The sequence below is a fragment of the Camarhynchus parvulus genome, chromosome 26 (genome assembly GCF_901933205.1).
Source record: "Camarhynchus parvulus chromosome 26, STF_HiC, whole genome shotgun sequence".
NCBI classification, from domain to species: Eukaryota; Metazoa; Chordata; class Aves; order Passeriformes; family Thraupidae; genus Camarhynchus; species Camarhynchus parvulus.
This window is the reverse complement of record NC_044596.1, coordinates 5,222,062-5,241,921: the sequence shown is the minus strand read 5'-3', so window position 1 is coordinate 5,241,921 and position 19,860 is coordinate 5,222,062. Positions and strand designations below refer to the sequence as shown.

At 50.5% G+C, this 19,860-nt stretch overlaps 1 protein-coding gene across 7 annotated transcripts in view; it reads right to left on the bottom strand.

The window, feature by feature from the left end:
- Window positions 1–19,860, bottom strand: part of ANKS1A (ankyrin repeat and sterile alpha motif domain containing 1A) — a 72,893-nt gene that overhangs the window by 34,734 nt on the left and 18,299 nt on the right. For 4 of the 7 annotated variants that reach the window (XM_030965605.1, XM_030965609.1, XM_030965604.1 and 1 more), the window contains exons 4-12: window positions 19,575–19,637; window positions 15,392–15,688; window positions 14,351–14,426; window positions 13,968–14,069; window positions 12,654–12,749; window positions 12,373–12,569; window positions 10,825–10,917; window positions 6,723–6,840; window positions 509–1,059 (exon numbers count right to left, since the gene is read on the bottom strand). In XM_030965605.1, coding sequence (XP_030821465.1) covers window positions 509–1,059; window positions 6,723–6,840; window positions 10,825–10,917; window positions 12,373–12,569; window positions 12,654–12,749; window positions 13,968–14,069; window positions 14,351–14,426; window positions 15,392–15,688; window positions 19,575–19,637 — 1,593 coding nt within the window. Of the gene's footprint in view, window positions 1–508; window positions 1,060–1,824; window positions 2,120–6,722; window positions 6,841–10,824; window positions 10,918–12,372; window positions 12,570–12,653; window positions 12,750–13,967; window positions 14,070–14,350; window positions 14,427–15,391; window positions 15,689–19,574; window positions 19,638–19,860 lie in introns of those variants that run through there. The other 3 variants (XM_030965606.1, XM_030965610.1, XM_030965611.1) reach the window with 2 other exon arrangements.

Here is a 19,860-nt window from a genome sequence, read left to right as displayed (position 1 = left end):
CAAGTCTTTCTCATTTCGGGGGATGTGAAAATCTATCAGGCTTGCCTAAAAGAAACCAAGCCCTGTGTCACAGTTTGATGCTGGCACAATGCCAGTGCCCCCAAGAAAATATATGCTCCCTGGGCATATGTCTTGGAGGTTCCTTCAAGGGGATTGAAAATATATGATGAAGAGGAACAAGAATACAAAGCTTTAGTTGACACTGGTGCACAGTGCACATGAATCCCAAAAAAATCTCACTTCCTTTTTCAAACCAGGACACTCTGTATTTGAGCAAAAAACTTTGAAACTACTTGCAATTCTGCTACTCCCCCACTCCAGTGAACTTTATATTTTGGCATTTAACACTTTGCAGACTCCCAGGTGAGCATGTGCCTGTTAATGCCTTGTGAGAGTTAGCGGAAAGCAACGGAACCCACCCAGGACCCCTGAGGGCAGCATGGCAGAGGGGAGCTCCTGCTGCACACTCCTTCCTGGCACAGAGGCTTTTTAGCAAGCTCAGCCTTACCTCATCCCACTCCGAAGCAAAGGATGGGGACTTCTCCAGCCGCTTCTTGCCGCTGCTGCAGTTGGAGAGCGATTCGCTCCGGCTCCCCATGGCATCGTCCTCGGTCGGGGAGCAGGTCAGCAGGTCAGAGTCCGACTTGGACAAGCTGCGGCTGAGTTTGAGCTCAGCTTTGGGTTTGCTGCCCGGGTGGGCTCTACCCACAGCTCTGTCCCCCTCTGGCTCAGCACACACGTGGGGCGTGCCCAGGGCTGCGGGATCCGCCCGGCTGACGTGCTGCACCGTGGCGTACACCACGGTCTGCGTGGGGTCCGGGGAGCTGCTCCGAGCCGGTCCTGACGACGTTAGCTCAGCATCCTCCAGCTGCATAGCAGCAGGGTGGCTCGTGGCTTCAGTGTCCCCCTTCTCCGAGGAGGAAGCGAGCCTGAAAGGGTCCTCGCTTATTTCACAGATTGGAGAAGAGCCGTGGAGCAACCCTGAGAACTGCTCTGGCACCTGGATGTCCTGGCTGTCTGTGGAGTCCTGGCTGCGGCGGCCGCTGCTCCTCCTGTGGTCTTCAAGGGGATGAAAGCAGAGAGGAGGGGGAAATTAAAAACATGGAAGAAGCAGCAAAATTCCAGCTCTCTCCCTGCTCTCCCTCAGCAAGGGAGGGAGAGATCTAAAGAGAGAACAGTTCTGTATTGTTCCGCGTGCTCAACTTGTACCCAAAGTCATGGCATTTATGAAATTCCAAACACTGGTCCGATTTACGCAATCTGGCAGCTCTCCGTGTTTTTTATTCCTGTTAACACTAACTATCAGGCCTTGCTATATAAGGCCAAGAGAAGTGCTAACTATATCCTGCAGAGAGAGCAAGTGAGGTGGGAGCAGCAGAGACGGAGGCTCCTGGAACATCTGATCCCTTTCCATAAAGGCCAGAGCGTTATTTAGAGCCGCACGCCCGGCTCTTGGCACGGGCTGCAGGGTGGGAAAACGCCTGGACTGCAATCGACCTGAGAGTTCCAAAATCCGCTCCCAAAAAAACCCACTGCTTCCCTCCCTAGTGGCTTCCGAGTTTAACCTCTCCTCCCTGCTCAGGGGAGAGAAATAAACAGTTTATGCAAGGGAAAAAAAGCTTGAGCAAAAAGTCACTTTTGCAATGAAGTGAGCACAGAGTGGTCAGAGCTGGTGGAGCACTGGCTGCCCCAGAAATGTGACACTGGCTCCCAGCTACTGCTGCCCCAGTAACCTTAATATCAGGTACCAGGGTCCTGCATAAACCATGAAGAATTCGCTGATCCCAATGCTGGGTGCACACACACAAACAAACATGCACTCACCTTTGTCACAGCTGAACGAGCATTTCAACTGCAGAAGCAAAACTTTGTCAAGCCAACAAGTCTAACTTTGGTTTCCTAGGATTCCTTCACCCTCTCAGCATTGCTTGTGAATTTTAACTGCTTCCATTTAGTGCTGAAGAAACTCTTCAGAGTGAGAACTAAAAATTGATGCTGCAAGGGAACAATACAGCGAAACGCTCCGATAATGAGGCTCTGAAGTGCAGGGAGGATGTTTGGATCTGAAGAGGAAATCACTTGCTTTGCAGACAGCAGCTCTGGGAAGCCAAGGCAAAGGAACCCTCCTTTCCGTGAGCAAAACAGTGAGTTCTACCCAACTAAAAGTAACCTGTTAGCAGCAGCAGAGAGCCCAGCTCAGCTCCCAGCTTTCCTTTCTCTTTTCCTTTCTCCTTTCCAGCACCAAGCCTGACCAAGGGATTTTCAAACACCAACACCCATTGGGCTTTGTGGTCTGTCCTCACCAGAACTGGGCAGGAAAGGGCTGACTTAGTAATTTGCCTTTCTGTGGGGGTCCCAGGTACCCTATGCCTAGTGAGGATGGTGAGTCCCTCTCACAGGCACAGGAAAGCCAGGAGCAGCCACAGCCCTCACTGGGATCAAGTGATGTGAGGGATTATCTCATCCTGGATCCTATGAGTTAGAGATTCCAGGACAGTGAAGTAGTTGTTGACTCTCTTGCACAGGCACATAAACCACCGGTTCTGTGACTGGAGCTGCCAAGGGGGAGGCAGGTCCCAGTGCTGCCTGAGAGGCACCAGCAGCAGCACCCCAGATTACAAGGCCAGACTAAACCCAGTTACTTTGCATAAAGCTCTAAAGTTCCAGTGCTGGAGAGAAACCTCAGAGGACAGACCTCAGAGGAGATCAGATGTGCTGCATTCACAGGACAGACTGGTACTAATGCAAAGCCACAGAGAGGTGAGCAACACAGCAGTGATGGGACAGTCACATAAACCTGTGGGGTAAGAAAAACCTCTGCAGTTTTTCTTCCCAACCTCTTCCTTTCCTTGGAAACCATTTCTTCCATGCCCAGCTGAACCTTTACTGACATTTCTGCTGCAGGCAGAGAGGCGGCTGGCCAAAGTTTGTGCCACGTGCTGTAACACTTGAGTCCAGCCAGAACAAAGTGCTCCAAATCCAGCTCCAGCACCTCACAAAAGGGCTCCTGTTGGACAGGAATCCCAGCCACCCACTCATCTGTGAGCTGAGAGGGACTCAAACACAGGGCAGCTGCCAGGGAAGGAAGGGATGGAGCGAGGGCAACAGCACTTGCCCAGAAATTGTGAGAAACATCTTGAAGGAGATATTTCAGAGCGTGCCCTGAAAGCTGCAGACAGAGGAACTAATGTAGAAAGTAATCTCAGTCTTTTTGTCACATGCAGGGCTCTCCAGGCCTCTCCTTTCAGGGGATCTGAAAGAATCATCCTCCCCAGTTACACCTGAGTTACACTCAGAAAGGGTTCCTAGCATAGAGACTTCCGCCCAGCTCCCTTCATGGATTTCACTCCCTTCACTGATTTTACCCCCCAGGACAGGTAATTTGACAGATCTGCCTTTTATCAGCCTCAGCCTGATGCAGGTCTCACCCACAGGAGAGGCTGCTCCCAACCCTTCCTGGGATCAGGAGCCCTTCCTGGGCACAGACTGTCTGCATCCCAGGGAGAATTCCAGTCAGAGCTTCCCTGCCAGCAGCCTGAGCACTCCAGATACGAAGCACTTCCCTAAACACTCCACGCTGAGCTGTAACCACCCTGCCTCCACTGGATTTCTTTCCCTCTATATCAACAGCAGGATTTGTCTCACAGCCCTGGATTAGGAGAATGAAGCTGTTCCTGCAGCTGCTGCCTGCTCAAGCTCCCCAACCTTAAAATTAGTGAGGGCACACAGCAGCCTCTGATCTGCACGTGGAAAAGGCTGCCCATGTTACATCATGCCAGAATTTGTCAAGTGAGGCAAATTTCCCTCCTGTGAAACTGAAGGCCAGAGGAAGAAGCTGGCTTTGAGGGGTGCAAAAATATAATTTACCTACAACAGGACTGAAACACAGCCCCATTCCACAGCCAGTTACCTCGTGTGGAGCCCAGCTGAGGATGGCACACTCCTGTGTTAACCTCCCCAAGCTCAGCCATTCCAGCAGAGTTTATCCTCCTGAATTTGTGCTGTTTTGTACTCCCCTCTTCAGAAAGGGCAATGAGACACTGCCCTGCTTAGAGAGATCATTAATGTGATTCTGCACAACCCCATGAGAGCAGAAACAAAGGCTTGGGCCTGGGATATGGGACAGAGGTCTGTCCTCTGTCCAAGGTAACACCACATGAGGACATGTAGGCTGTGGGTTTGTATTGTCCTTCATCTCACAGCAAACCAAGAGCTGTCCCCAAACCTTTGCCTGCAATAACCAAGCGTCCCCACAGAACCCCCCAGCAGTGTCCACCCGCTATTTCAGCAGCCATATTCTGGCTCTCAGAAAAGTCTCTTTCAATCTCTCTGCAGCGTGTTCTGACTTTATTGCTGGCTCATTCCAGCTCTCTGGTTAGCAGCACAGTCACACTGTGCTGGCTGAACCAGTTTAACCACACAGAAAATCTCTTACAGGAGAAAGGGCAAAGTGGGGACTTCAAGCTGGACCTCCTATGCAAGCAGCACAGAACAACCTCAACAAGTATCAGTTTATAATAACTACCAGAAGGCACCAAATCAGTCCTACCTGCAGCTGGTCACTGCTGACAACACCTGGGTGTGACTCCTGAGAAGCCAAACAGGTCAAAACTCAAATCTTTTCACCCTCCATTAGGTCTCTCTGGAGGCAGCAGGAGCTGAGAAGCCTCCTCCTGGTCACTCCACACACATTCCTCCTCTTTTGCCTTATTTTCACACCCTGTTAGAGGGCCTGAGTGCCCTGACTTCAGGCATGTGACTGCACACCAAAGTGGATGGGAGAGCATTTGGCTTAAACCACTTCTGATACTCAGCCCAAAACATGAGGCCAACCTCTCCCAGTGCTCCAGCATGTGACAGCGAGCTGCTCTAACACACACAAAGGCCACCAAAGCCAGTGGATAATGCCACATTCATCTGCTGGCTGGACACAGGACAACTGGCAGCCAGAGGAACAAAGGCAGCTATCACAGATGAAAGGCACCATTAAACCCACATGCCTGAAATTCAGCCTTCCTGCTGCCCTGAAACGCCCTTTCAACAGCCACAAGAACCCAAGCCCTCCTCTCCTGACCAAAGGCTGCTCCAGACCCTCAGACTGAGGGCCAAGGAGCAGTTCAAAGCCATGCTTCAGCTTCTTCTGTGCCTTGGGATTGAGCTGCTGCCTTTGATGCTCCAGGACCCTTCTGACCCAGAGGTGGGAAAATTCTCCAACACCCCAAGTAAGGTTTTGGTCTTCTCCTTCAACTCTTGCTTAATTCTGCCACTCCTTAAATTTATCTTCCCCTCCCACCATCAGCCACAGTGCTGACTGCATTTAAAGAATGGGAAAGTCAGGGAAGATGAGGAAAAACTCAGCTGCATCCTTGGATTTCTCCCACTGTTACAGTGGGAAGAGCTCCAGGCTTGTTACCAACACTTTCCATGGAGTGCAAACCATGAAGTCACAGCTTTGATCTTTCCAACTGTACATCAAAAGATGGGACTCTGCTCTGGATCCATAAAAGAATCCATAAAGATCTTCCTGCAACCTCTCTTGTCTTCAGGAGGAAGGGGAAGAGATCTGCATCAAGAACAGGCAGCTGCCTTACTCTGAGGTTTTATTTTAAGCTGACACATAATTAGGACATACCTCCACTCTTACCAATCAGGCCTGGACAGTGCAGCCAGGGGAAGGAGTTGGAATAACCAGCAATAGCTGCCCTCAGTGACTGAAAGCCCTCAGTGGCTGTTGCCCAAGGACTGTTCCTGGCCCAGCCTGAAAGCACCAACCTGAAAAGCTCTCAAAATTTGCCTCTGGCAGTGAGGGGCTTTGGCAAGTGCTGGTGGGAACACAATGACCTCTTGTGCCACCCTGGAGCAGCCAGGAGAGCAGCAGGACCTGAGCAGTGAGAGCTATCATGCTGCAAGGAGGGGAAAAAAGCTGCAGGTCTGAGAAAGCACTCAATGAGGCATCACCTCAAGCCCTTGTTAGCCCTGTCCATCCTCAGAGGCAGAGGGGTCCGAGTGTGAGAACCCAAACTAAATCCACCCAAATTCCTGCTCAGGACTTCTGAATAAAGCGGAAATATTTTCCCTCTAAACAAATCTTTTGTTGTTATTGTTGAAGGAAAGCCAAAAAGCCAACAACAGCCAAACACAAGAGACAAGGTGTTCCCAGATGCTTTGTAAAGCTCAGAGGTCCTTCAGGGTGAGGAGAAACTACCTCAGTATCAACCTGTGTACCCCATGCTCTCAGCCAGTTCCAGCTCTTGCTCTACACATTTTTGTTTTCCTCCTGTTAGTTTCCATCTCAAATTAGCTGTAGCACAGAGCAGGATGTTGATTTTACAGCAGGATAGCAGAAACCTGCAGCGCCAGCTGGATGGAGAACACGGCTCACTGGAACACTCGTGTTGCTCATCTTCCCTGGCAGAGGCACAGCCTCCAGCCTCTCACCCTCTGCCTTTGCTTGGCCAGGCATGAGATTTGGGCATTTCTGAGGTCACAGAGCAGATCCTTGCAATCTCTGAACTGTCCTACAGCAGAGCTGCCCCTCCTCTGTGTACACTGTGTACAGGAACGCTCAGAGCTCTCCTTCACACAGAGATTACCAGGAAACACAACAACCACCCTCCAGCCCCCACCCAGCAGAGACTTTCATTGTTCCACTTGCCCTCTGCCCTCACGTCTTCCTGAAGCACATGCAAGCAAACAGCTCTGCTTTTTGGATGGTCACTCACCTTTTGTTTTCCTGTCCACTGCAACCGGCTTTTTAGTTTCTGCTGTAAGCAGCAGCTCGTAGGGGTGTTCCTCTTCCTCAGCTCCACTTCCCTTGCTCTTCCCCCGGGCAGCAGAGGCCTGATGAAGAACAGCACAATGTGGTGCTCTGCAAAGCAATGCTTTGTCACAGCATAAACCCCACAGCCTCTATGCCAGGGGTTAATCAAAGAATTGGCAGAGGCAATACCTTCACTGTGGAGCGTGAGCCAAAATGTAATACTCCCCTTCGGGTTTTTTTAACCCCCACAAAAAAACCCCACCCAAAGCCCTTTAATTTTTAGTATTTCAGGCTGCTGACAGCTTTCCAGCACTGACCAACTGAGCAAGGGCTGCAGACAGACTAGGGAGAAAAGAGCTGAGACCGTTATTCCTGTTCATCCCATCTCAGACTCGCTGTTGCTATTGGAATTTGCACAGTCATTCACTTTTTAGCTGCCGGCCCTATTAGGACAGGGCTGAAAAGAACAAAAGCCCAAATCCCTGCCACCCTCTCAGGCATCTCAGATCTGCATTTCTGACCTCAGGATGTATGGCATATTCAGAGCTAAAGAGTCCTCAGGCAGCACTGTATGAACTCAGTTTAACTTCAGGATGTGCAGCAGTGATTGTGCTCATTTAAATCCCCCAAAGCCTCTACTTAGAGCTGGTTTGTAACCCTGGCAGACTCTCCCTGTTCTGGAAAGCCACCAGCCATGTGCAGGGGTGAGGTTTTGGTGCAGGATCCAGACAAGTCGTGCTGCACTCGCACGTGCTGGTCTGCACCAATGCCAAGGATACACGGGATACCCTCGTGTGCCATCCCAGTGCTGAAGGGGCTAAACTGGCCACAGGGCACCCTGCCAGCACAGTCAGCTGCCTTTCAGCACCATCTCCTGGCCAGACCCTGGCAGATTGATGCAACCCTGTCCCAGGAGCTCAACATGACTCAGGAATGCACCCTTAGAGGCTCTAAGAGAGCTGGAGAGGGACATGTAGAGAGGGAAAATTGTGAATGCCTTGGAAGTGTTCAATGCCAGGCTGGATGGGCCTTGGAGCAACCTGGTTGAGGGGAAGGTGTCCCAGCCCATGACAAGGGCTTGGGACTGGATGATCTTTAAGGTCCCTTCCAGCCCAAACCACTCTGTGACCCCACATGTGAGTGTCCCCAGCCACAGTGGGACAAACCCAAGGCAGAAAGCAAACAAGCCCTACCTGCTGCCAGGACAGGGAATAGCAGGTCTGGACAAAATGTGCCTCCAGGGAGGGCTCCTACTGCTCAGACCCCTGGACCTGCCACTGCCTCACCAGCACAGCCCACCTCCTGCTTCTCCCCAGAGTGAGAGCACCAGAGCTGCTCCAAGGGCAAACTGGTGCCTACCTGACTGCAACCCAGCCAGGAGCTCTGGAAGCTTAAAGGAGTCTTGGAGAGGCACCCAAAAGTCAGCAGCACAGAGGATTCTGACATCCATGTGCTGTTCTGCATGAACCCACCTGGCTTTTAATGTGACTTTCCCAATGGGAGGAAATGGGCCATGCCTGGCATGGGAAATATTTATTTATTCTACCTGCTTTGAGCAGGAGCTGCCAGGCAGACCTGCTCCTTTCCAGGTGAAGGAGCTCATAATGAGCAAATTAGGGAAAAATTCTGACCAGATGGTGGCACAAAACCGCCAGACCAGAACAGCAGGTAAGAGGTTATTGACAGTGATCTTGTAAAAATCCTGCCCAGCAGCAGCCTGTTAGCACAGCAGCAGCCTGGACCTTCAGCCAGGCTCTGTGCTCTCCTGACATTCCTGTGGATGATGATTCCTGTGCTGTCCTCTTTAAATGCACCAAAGGCAGAAGTTCTCCAGCAGCACACAGCTCCCAGCTTCTACTCTGAGCTTTCACAGGTCTACTGACACTTGATTTTCTCCACCTCTCATCCTTTCAAGCTCTAAACAGTGTTCTAGGTTCAAATTCACTCAAAACAAAGACCATTGCTGGAGAACCCTGCTTGCTCTGTGGGCTTTGTGACCAAGAGCAGCACCACCAAGTAAAGCTTTCCTCCAATTCAGCTTTTACTTCTTCAGCCGTGTTGTTCGCATGTATAAATGTTCATTGCTAGCAAAGCCCAAAAATAAGATGCTGTGAATAATGAGGATGCTGTTTAAGGTGTACTTAATCCACAGCAGAGGACTTTGAAAGACTTTTTAAAGGGTAACTCATCTCTTCCTCTCTTCTCCCTCCCCAGAGCTGCAGACCAAACTCCTGGAGCCAACGTGGCGCCTCGTCCTTGATCTGCACTTCCCTTCTGGAGACAAGCAGTAAACAACTGGAACTGAAGTTTAATTTGACAGTATAGACTCTTAGCTCCAAACCCAGAAAGTTTCTGCAGATAGTGAAAGGCACCACTCAAGCACCTCCAAACAATCAGCTCCTTTGCCTGTTTGTACCAACGCTTTTCCGTGATGAAAGTGAAGTTTCTTGTTTACGCTCATCTGCTTTGAGTGATAGCCCCAGCTTGGCAAGGAATAAAAAGACTACTTTGGAAAACTGGAGTTTGGCCCAACCTCAGAATACTCAATGACTAAATGTCCTGGCTCCAACGGGAGAGTAGGGCTAGAGGGTGGCAGATTGGGATGCTGCAGCAGAATGTTTACAGCATTCCTGGAGCATGTGCACACCTGCCTGGCCCAGGGACAGGTGATAAAAGATGGGAAAGAGTCAGAAAAGCAGAGTGGGACAGGAGGAACAAGCAAAGAAAAGGATCAGCCCCAAACTCCTCATCAGTATGTCCAAAAGGTCATTTCCAGGCAGCCACATGCTGCCTGTAAGTTTTGTCACTAAAGTTGGTCACAAATCAAGGTCTCCCCAGCAAGTCACTCTGCCATTTGCCAGCAAGTTCCCTTTAATGGATTGTGCTTCCAAAGCCATTAAAGGCAGGACAACACAGCAGGTGTTTGGTAATTAAACATGGCAAGAAAGCTCAGCAGGAATGGTCAGGGCACGTTTCCCTCCCCGTGTTTATTGTCATAAACAAGTTCTGCTGCCCAATTACTCCATGACCTGCTGCCCAGCTCTCCTCTGCCAGAGCCAGGCACAGGACTGGTTACCACCCCCTGCATTTGATCAGTCCGCAATGTCACATCCCAGTTTCCCTGCTCACACACAGCTCAGAGTTTACTCGCTCTCTGCAGTCAGTTCCACTACAGCAGGCTGTGTTCACCCGTGTCTCATGTGGATTTGACACTCTCCAGAAAACAGAGTTCATTCATGCCTTGCAGAACTCCAGCAGATCAGCACACTCAAAGAAAGCACCTGCAGAACCAGAGGCTGCTCTGACAGCAGAGGTGGCACACGCTCCACGAGCTTCACACACAGCCCACTGCCTTTGGGAGAGCACAGAAATCCACAGGACTTGGATTTGCTTTGAAGGTTTTCCTGGGTGTCAGCAGAAGGCGCCAAGGCACACTTGTGGTTTCCCACAGCCTTGTCTCCTGGGGAGTCCTTACATCTGAGGTTCACAGCAGGTGAATAAGGTGAGCAACAGGAAGCCCCAGCAGCAACAAAATGAAATGGGAGAGCTTGAGTTCCATCAGAAAGCAGCTCACACCACTGACCCCAGCAGAAGGCAGCTTTAACACATGCTGGGCCAGATCCTCAGCTGAATTCAAGCCCCTGATCCCTGCTCATGTCAGTGGGACCCACAAGCCCGTGCAGCTCCTCCACAGCTGGGAGCTCAGAGGAAGCAGCAACTCACAGCCCCTCTGTGCTTCAGTCCAACTGCAGATGCCTGTGGTGGGATCATTACTAGAGGGCAATGGTCCACATCACAACGTGGGTCAGAAAAATCGCTCCCTAAGGGAATTCTCAGCCAAGAATAGGAAAGTAAGGCTGAAGGTCAACTCTGAGGTGCCCTGGAAGAACTGGACAAAGGAAGTTCCCATGCTAAGGGACAGCAGCAATGCTGAGTGAGGGAATACTTCACATCCACAGCCCAACGAGCACAGGAGGTAACAGCACCCTCAGCTCCTCCCAAACTATTAAAACTGATGTTTAAACCACTCACCCATGAAACACCCCAGAGCAAGCCCCATGTACCTCACAGGGAGCACTGTGGCTTGTCTTCTTCTCCACATTCTGCTCCTCCTCTTCATCAGGCGGGGGCTTGGCTGGCGGGGGAGGACGTTCTCTCTGCAGGTGAGACAGACACTGTCAGCTCATCCCTCCTGCCCCCCAGCTCTACGGCCCCACTGCTGTGGGTGCAGCAAGGATCTCTTCAAATCAATCTGGGTGGAAGAGAAGTTCAGCCCTAACAGCACAGAGCTGGGCAATGGCTGCTGCCTTCCCTCCTCCTCTTCCTCAAGACACTGATCCTGTCCCACTGGTCTCACTCAGACCCAAACCTGCATCTCCGCAGCATTACACAGGGCAGTGAGCAATGAGCTGATCAGAAGAAAGGGCTTGTGGCTTAGTGAAACTGATGCCAGAGGCACCTTTTATAGTGGAAAACTCTAGGGATCAAGAAACTAAGCTGCACTGCTCTCCTCTGATATCACAGAATTGCAACTGGGCAGCTGGAGCTGCTCCCAGGGCCACCTCCTGCCCAGCCACAGCTCCATCTAATGGCAAAGGGAGCAGCAGAGCTGCTCTGCTCAAACTCTGCCAGCTACTGGAGCATGTCCCTCTTGCTGCTCTCTTTTCACTGCAGTTCAGCTCTCCTCCTTCCTTACTTGTGACAGGACTGAGCTCATTTCACACCAGACACCATCAGCACGGGACAATGACAAGTTCTGATCAGTAACAGGACCTGCCAGGTACTGCACACCTGAGAGATCTGCCCAAAATATCCACCATCCAAAGCTTATGTCTCATTTCTATTGTGTTGCTCTCAGCACAAGCCAAAGGCTGCACCTCTTTGCACAGAGGGGAACCATGGTTACTGTGCCCCCAGCAGTTTAATTGTTCACTGCTGCTCTGCCTTTTGTCCAAAAACGCCTCCACAGGGCAGGCTTTGGAAAACCAACCAGAACACAGAGCCTGAAGCTGACCCAGCACTGCAGGGCCCGTGTCCCATCTGCCCCACAGCAGCCTTCCTGCTGATTGCTACCAGGGCAGCAGATGCAGCTGACAGAAGGTGAGGAAGACTTCTCTGGGGACAGTTCCAGGAGCTCTGTGCTGCTTTGTAAAGCCTGGAGTACCCTCTACAGAGCTCTGCAAGTAATACACACACAAAAAAAAAAACCCTTCCACTGCCAACTAGTTTCCAAGGGGTTATTACAGATAATTTCCTGATAGCTTTAGCTGTGGTAAAGCAGTGAGCCATGAGAAGATGCTCCACACAAGTCTCCAGAACTTTTTTCAGGACAAGAAGTCAGCCCTTCTGCAAAATGCAATCTCCTGACAGACCAAGATTCACTGGCACCAGTGCACTGCCAGAAAACAGAAGGATGCAACACAAAGTGAAACCAAGAAGTGGCTGCTTTTAGGCAATCCCTGTGAGCAGGGTAGGGAAGGAGAGACACCTGCCTGCTCTCATCAATGTCAGGGAAGGATTTAAACATTTCCTCAAGCTTGGGCAGCCTGCTGCAAAACCCAGCCCTGCAGGTCAGCCCCCTGCCTCTAGAGCAAGCACATACAGCTACATACAGGCCTGACTGCAGCTGCCTTGAGGACACTGAGCTCAGCTTCCTTGTTCCCAGATTCCCGGTCGGACGATCTCCCGCTGGCCAGGCTGTCCAGGGAGTGGCAGGACGTGGCGTTGTACAGAGCCTCATAGGGGCTCTCCTCTTCAGGGTTCACGTCAAAATCCATGATCAGCTCTGTGACAGCTTTGTCCACATCACCTGCAGGGGCGAAGAGAGAGATGGGATTGTCCCTGGATGTCCTGACTCGGTGCTGGCAGGGAGAGGAATGCTGGTGATGCCCACCCTGAGATGTCCGGCCCGGGGGATCGGTGGCTGGAGTGAGCGGGGCTGGAGCAGATTTCTCCACAGCTTTGGCACTTTTCTTCCCAACGGTGTAATCTGCAAGGGGGTTGGGGGAACAGGGTCAGCTCACGTCCATCTGGCTTTCTGTCCCCTTCAGCACATGGCACTTCCTCCCTTGTGGGTGGAAGGCCAACTGTCAGCTTATTAAGTGTCCAAAAAAAAAAATAACATTACTAAAACTTGCAGCTCAGATCCCAAAATAGAAGCAGGCAGCCTCTTTAATCACAGGCACAAGGGGAGGGATGGTACTTTGAACTTTCAGAGTCTTTAATCAGAAAGCTGCAAAGCTGCAGCATGGACACAGAGTCACGGAGTAAATTTGTGTTGTAGACACAAACTCCATCACGGAACAGTGTCATAACAAGAGAAACCAATTCCAGCTGCAGCCCCCAACCACAGGCAAAGCCAGAAACATTCAGCTAATGTAACATCCAACAGCAGCTCCCTCCTGGGGAAAACTAACAGCCTTTATCTGCAACACCTTCAGTTTTAAAGCCTGTCTTTGTCTCCGCTTTCAGAATAAAGCTCAAACATTCCAGCCTCACAGGCACAGCTTAGTTAGAAGTCTGAGAAGTGCTTTGAACCTGCAAAGCTCCCAAATGCTCAGCATGAATAACACACCCCAGCTCCAAATGCTTCTGATCCTCCCCACAGCTGAGAGGAAATGCAGACAGCGTAATTACAAGGTATGAATTTAGCCAAGATGTCACATTTCATTCCCGAATTTGGACAGACACAATGGACCAAGCTCCTTTATAAAACACAAGTAATCAAGGCCTTTTCTGTAAATCTCATCTGCAAATTCCATGCCCGAGCCTCCCAACGAGGCGAGGAGCAGGATGTGAGATCTGTGGACAGTGATTTGCCTACACAGACACGTAAAGGGGAGTTACACCAGAACCATTTCTAAAGCTGTTACTTTGCATTCTGCAAGCAGATTTAGGCTATCCTTAATTTTAATTAACTTCTAAAGTGAGCTAAACAAAGCTCAATTAAGCCCATTTAAACTGTAAAAGTCATGCCACGCTCTCTCAGCAAAGGGCTAATCCTCCTAAATCCCCCCAAGTCCTCCTCCAAACATTTCGTCTGGGGAAGCTCACCCCAGTGTTTCAGCACCAGTTTCTCCAACACAGCCTGAAACTGCTTTGATTTCAGCACTCTCCAGGTCCAGAAAAGCACATCCTGTACCTGTCCCAGCAGAATCAGCATCCCAAGCTTTCCCTTCCTCCCCAGAGGCAGAGCTGCATTACTCACCTTCAATGAGAGCTGCTATGTGCTGGCTTTTCTGGGAAGGAAGCTCCCTCACAATGTCCAGAGCAGTCAGGCCTCTGTTATCCTTTATGTTCACATCAATACCTGTGGCCACAGGGGTACAGAGGGCAAAAGCAAGAATATTGTCTAACTGTGCAGGTTCATGTATTTCATCAAGTCACATTTGTGATCAGCACTGGGGGGAGCTAAAAGGCACTCTAGAGACAAATCTAAATCCAAACTCCAAGAGCCAACCTCTCCTACATCCTGCTCCAAGGACCTCTGACAGCTGGATGGAGAAACCTGCTGCACTAGGAAGGGATTTCCTCAAGCTCTGGGTGAAGGGATCACCACATTAGTGCTTCAAAGGGGGAACATTCTCTCACCTGCAGCCAGCAATATTTGTACCACATCTGTCTTGCCAAACAAAGCAGCTTCGTGCAAAGCACTGCCTTTCTCAGTCTGCAAATTAAATGGAAACATAGCATGAAGCCAGACAGCAGGGAATGGTGAGGGAGGCATGGCTTAGAGGGTTACAGAAGCAATAAATACACGGCCTTGTACACGAGGTATGGGCAGCACTACCTATGGCTGAGAACAGACTGTCAACGTTATTACAGTGCTGAGGATGTGGGATGGAAAAATGGGGATGGTTCCATCAGAGAGACCAAGAAAGGGCCTCTTACAGCTCAGCAAGAGGTCATGTCCTGATAAGGAAAAACAAGACCCACACACACGCCACTGCTGTGAAAACAGCACATTCACCAGTGGCTTGATAGGAAGGGACACGTTTGCCTATCAAGAGCTCACAGCACTGCAGGGCAGAACAGCTTTGGCCACAGGGTGTTTGTGTCCCTCACTGTGTCCGGGGCTCTGCCCAGCCCCTGCGCAGGTGTGAGGCATGCACAGCACCCGAGCCGCTCCGGGCAGCCTCCCCCAGCACCCCAGAGCTGCACAGACAGCCCAGCAGAACACAAAGCTCTCCTCAGTTTCTGCAAGGAGGGTTGGTGCAGCTCTCCAATCCCCAGCCAACAGCCTGGCCCCACTCAGACACACCAGATTGTCACAGACATCTTTTATGAAAAATCCTTTCCTTAGGATTTTTTCTCCTGAGAAGCTGAGAGGCCTCAGGAACAAAATGGTTATCTACTGCTGTGGAATGCAACAGGTGGATCTGTCATTGGTCTCATGTGGTTGTTTCTAATTAATGGCCAATCACAGCCCAGCTGTCCAGACTGTCTCAGTCAGTCACAAGCCTTTGTTACCATTCTTTTTCTATTCTTAGCTAGCCTTGTGATGAAATCCTTTCTTCTATTCTTTTAGTATAGTTTTAATATAATATATATCATAAAACAATAAACATGGAGTCAACATTCTCATCTCTTCCCTCACCCTAAGACCCCTGCAAACACCACCACACCAGATACCTGGTAGTTGCTGTCCATGCCAGCATCCAGGAGCACGTGGACCACTGCTTTGTGCCCGTTCCTGGCTGCCAGGTGCAGTGGAGTGTGTTTCTTGGTGTTGCAGCTCAGCAGGTTGGGGTGGGCGTTCAGGAGCATCTTGACCACTTCCAGCCTCCCGTAGAGCGCGGCCAGGTCCAGGGGGGTCTCGAATTTGTTGTTGCGCATGGTGGGGTCGGTGAGCTCCTCCAGCAGCACCTTCACCACCTCGGTGTGGCCGTGCTGGGCCGCGCAGTGCAGCGCCGTCTCGTTGTCGTTGTTCTGCGGGGCACAAGTGGCAGCACGTCAGGGCAGGGGCAGTGCCTTGCTCCAAAGGTTAAATCAAAAAATCAGGCAAAAAAAAGCAGTGGGGAAGCAGAGAGCCCAGTCTGAAGCAGCCTGAGCAATGTGTCACCATCTCCCTGGGTGTTTAGTGTCTCCTCACAAGCTCATTGCCACAGCCTCAGGGATGTCCAGAACAACGCACTTCAGCTGTGGGAAAGAGGGACTAGAGATGGACCAGCCTGCTTTCCAAGCACCAGGGGCAGAATCTTAAAGTTTAAGGGATGTTCAGCTGTATCCAGGTTTCCATTAATGCTGCTGGCACCTGGGAAAGGCAGTCTGGTGTCCTGGCAGCATCCCACACATCAGGGCGCCACAAAAATAAAAGGCAGGCAACCTGTTGTGTGAATTCTATTTGCTGGAGCTTCATCACTGTCATTTTAGATTTAAACTTCAATTGTTTCAAATCCTACTTATCCTGGTTATAACAGTCATTCCACCTCTGCAATTCTGGCTGTTTAGAGACAGGGTGCACCCAGCCCCATGCAGTTTGTGAACCAGAGAACCGTGCCATTCCACCACTGCAGGAACAAGCCAGGGCTCAGGTCAGCTGAGGGAAGCAATGTCTCAGTGACAAGGGAGCACCCCCAGCTGGAAGCCAGACCCAAACCGGAGCGTGCAGCAGCAGCCAGGCCAAGAATCAGCAATGCAAAGCCCAAAAATGAGCAGTCCAACACCCCACATGTGTAGGTGCAAAATAGGAACATGGCCAGATCTAACAGAGCCTTTTCTCAAATTAAGTTCCTCTCAAGTTTCTGTGTGTCATCCACAAAGGGATTTTGGTTTAAGCACTTTAGAAACAACTATCTGACAATATAACCCCAAAAAAAGTTCAATACAAACAGTTACACACTTCAACTGAAAGAATCAAGGTTGAGTTTGTCATTTTAACAACATTTCCAATAAAATAAACAGAATGTTCTTGTCCTGCTGGAGGCAGCAGCACCACTGCAGAAGGGAATTTGATTCCTGCCTGCTGTGAGAGCACACACATGCCTGGGGACACTGCTCAGTATTTTGCACCATGTCACAAACTCCTGAGGCTGCACGAGCACTCGGACCCTGCTGAGGTGTTCAGTCACCCTCAGGAGTCCGGTCAATCCCCCAGGTGTTTGTGTCTGGCTTTTGCATCACTTCTCAGCCACAGGCAAAGCAGGAGGGGAGCAGGAGCTGGGAGAGGCTCTGGCAGCTGCAGTTTGCAGGGCAGTGAAGGGAAGGAGCAGAATCAGGCACGTGCAGGGGGAGGGGGCACACGGGGCAAAGCATCACTGCCAGCACAGAAGGTCCAAGTCAAACAGGCTCCATCCTGGGGGGAGGCACAGACACGTGGACAGAGGGTACTGCAGGATACAGAAATCTGCACAAAAAATATACAAAGGGAGTGAGAGGGGACAGAGCAGAGAACATCAGAGCTGGCACCTGCCCGTCAGCTCACACTGCTGCTCTCGGGCGTTTACAGGGCTGGCAAATCCCATTATTCCCATTTGACAGGGGTGGGAGTGCAGGGATCAGGGAGCCCACGACAGCTGGCCCAGGCTCCCAGCCTGCCCTGTGGCACGAGGGATCCCCTCTGCCAGGCTTTGTGGAAAGACTGGATGACCCCAGCCCCTCTGAGCAGTGGGTCCCCGCCCCAGAGCTGTGGGGGCACACACTGCTCGTGCCAGCCCTGGCTGCTGGGGAGTTCCCTGTCTGGGACTGCCCCCCTCTCCTTTCTCCCTAGCCTCAGGGGGCTTTAAAGCATGCAGCAGCTCCAAGCATCTGCCTGAGGGCTCAGAAATGGGAACACAACATCGTTTAAAAACATAATTGTTGGAGACTTCCCTCATCTTCCCTGCAATTCAGTCCAATTTTCCCTAAGCAGATTGGGGCTCCAGTGCTTGAGGCAAAATCCCCAGACTTTCCTCCAGAGATCACCAGGCAATAAACTCCCTTGAATCATCACAGCAAGTCTCTCCCAATTCCAGACTGTGCAGTGGAAACTCCCATTATTGCCTGAGTCTTTACTGCCTCCATTTTGGGAGAGTTTTGAGCAGCCAAAACCACTCCAGTTCTTCCAGGCAAGGGAGTTTGCTCCCTTCCTGCGTCACCTCTCCAGGCACAAACCAGAGCAGCGAGCAGGAGTGCTCAGACTTACAGATGTATCAGAGATGGAAAAGGAAAATTCCATTCCAGCTGCCAGAAGGCACATGGCTTCAAATTTCAGAACTACTTAGAAAAATAAAGCACTCAGGAGGGCTGAGGGGCTGCATTCCTGCAGGAATCCTTGCATCCCCCAGCTCTCAGCTGGAAGAGAGGAGCTGGGAGCAATGCCTGCCTGCAGAGCACAAACAGGACATGAGCAGGGATGGCTCTGCTTTCTTATGGGCTCCAGCACAGGTTCCAAGCCCTGCTGATGTGATAGCACTCACCACACACAGCCCTGCTGCTCCTCATCCTGTGCTCAAGTGGAGAATCCACAGCCCCTTCAAGTGCTGTGTGTTCTGCAGCCCCTGCTCCCAACACACAGCTCTGACTGAGCACAGGCAGACTTGGTGTGAATAAGGGAAAGTTTTCTGACCTGCAAAGATCTGAAGGGTTGAATAAACTGCCAATACTGAATATTCCCTCTTTACATTCCTTCTTCATTCAACATCCCAATACTGGAAAGTTTAAGATTTTACTTGGTAACTGACAATGTTTTAGGAAGCTCCTTTCAGGCAAGTGAACTGCTCAACTATGATGTTTCCACAGAATACTTAAAGGCAGAAAATTCCTCTCTGGATTTTTGCAAAAATCCCCGATTTGGATGAGCTTTACAAGAACACATTTGTGTTCAGTGACCCTGAAACAGGGCTCTGAAAACCACACCTAACTCCCAGCAAGCACAGGAGCTCTGGCTGTGTGTTTCTAAGGTCCTGCAGACCAAGCAGAGGGAAACTCTGACAGAAAGAAATCTGCCATGGATGGCTGGATCCAAAATAACTGGGTGGAAGCAGCTGTGGCATGGTGGCTCACGGCAGAGGTGTCTCAGGACAGAGTAACAGATTGTTTGCCACCCCTGGCTTGTAGAGTCACTAGAAATAAAACTGGAAAACGGTGTCTGAGAAACCACCATCAGGAATTTGATCTTCAACATCTCAATACTGGATAGGAATCTTCTTCAACAGCTCAATCTCAGCACATTGCACAAGCTGATGTTGTGTCTTTTGTAGCTCAAAACAACTGAAAAGAAGAGAGGAGCAAAACAGGCCAGAAAACAGGAACAGGAGACCAGGGCTGGAGGGTCAAATGACACCACAGACTGAACATCAAAAGAGAGACTGATGTAATAAGCAGGACATGGAGGACTTGGGTCTCCCCACCACCACCACCACAGGAATTAACTGTCCATTCAAACAACACACAGAGCATTATGCATTTGGTAGGAGAAAAGGCATCAAAATTCACTCCAAACAGCCCACAGAGAAAATGCAACCATGGTTAAGCAGGGGAAAAAGATTCCTTCTCTTTGCATTTATCAGCAACATCAGCACATGAAACAAAACCTAGAACATTAAATTGAGGTAACATTACCTTTGGGAAGTCATCCAGCCCAATCAAGCAAACTGACCATCACTGCGAGTCCTACAAGGCTAAGCAAGGAAGGAGCCCCCAGGAAAGTAAGGAAAAGCTTTCCTTTAATTATGTTTCTATAACTGCTTTGAAGAGAGAAACCCACAGTAAATCAATGGTCCCATTTTCCTTTTCCCCAAGCAGCTGCAAAGTGAACAGGTATTATTGCACCTGGAAGCACGCGAGTGCAGCCTGGAGTGATGATGCAGTGAAATGCTGACAGCAAAGTACACACCTTGGCATTGATATATGGGTCAAAGGGGCCGTACTTTTTGAGTTCTTTGATCTCAAGAGCATTCTACAAAAAGGAAGAGGAAAAAGAAAAAAAAATGTGATAATGAAATGGGTGAGATACAGCAACAAAGCAATGGGTGACTCCAAGGGGTGGAATGGCAGGACACAGCATCTTGTTCCAGTCAGAGCCATGGGCAGCAGAAGTCATTCCAGCTGGGATTGCTGTCACCTGGACCAGGCTCCAAGCACAGGCTCCTCAGCTGACTTCTCTCATTTGACAGGGATCC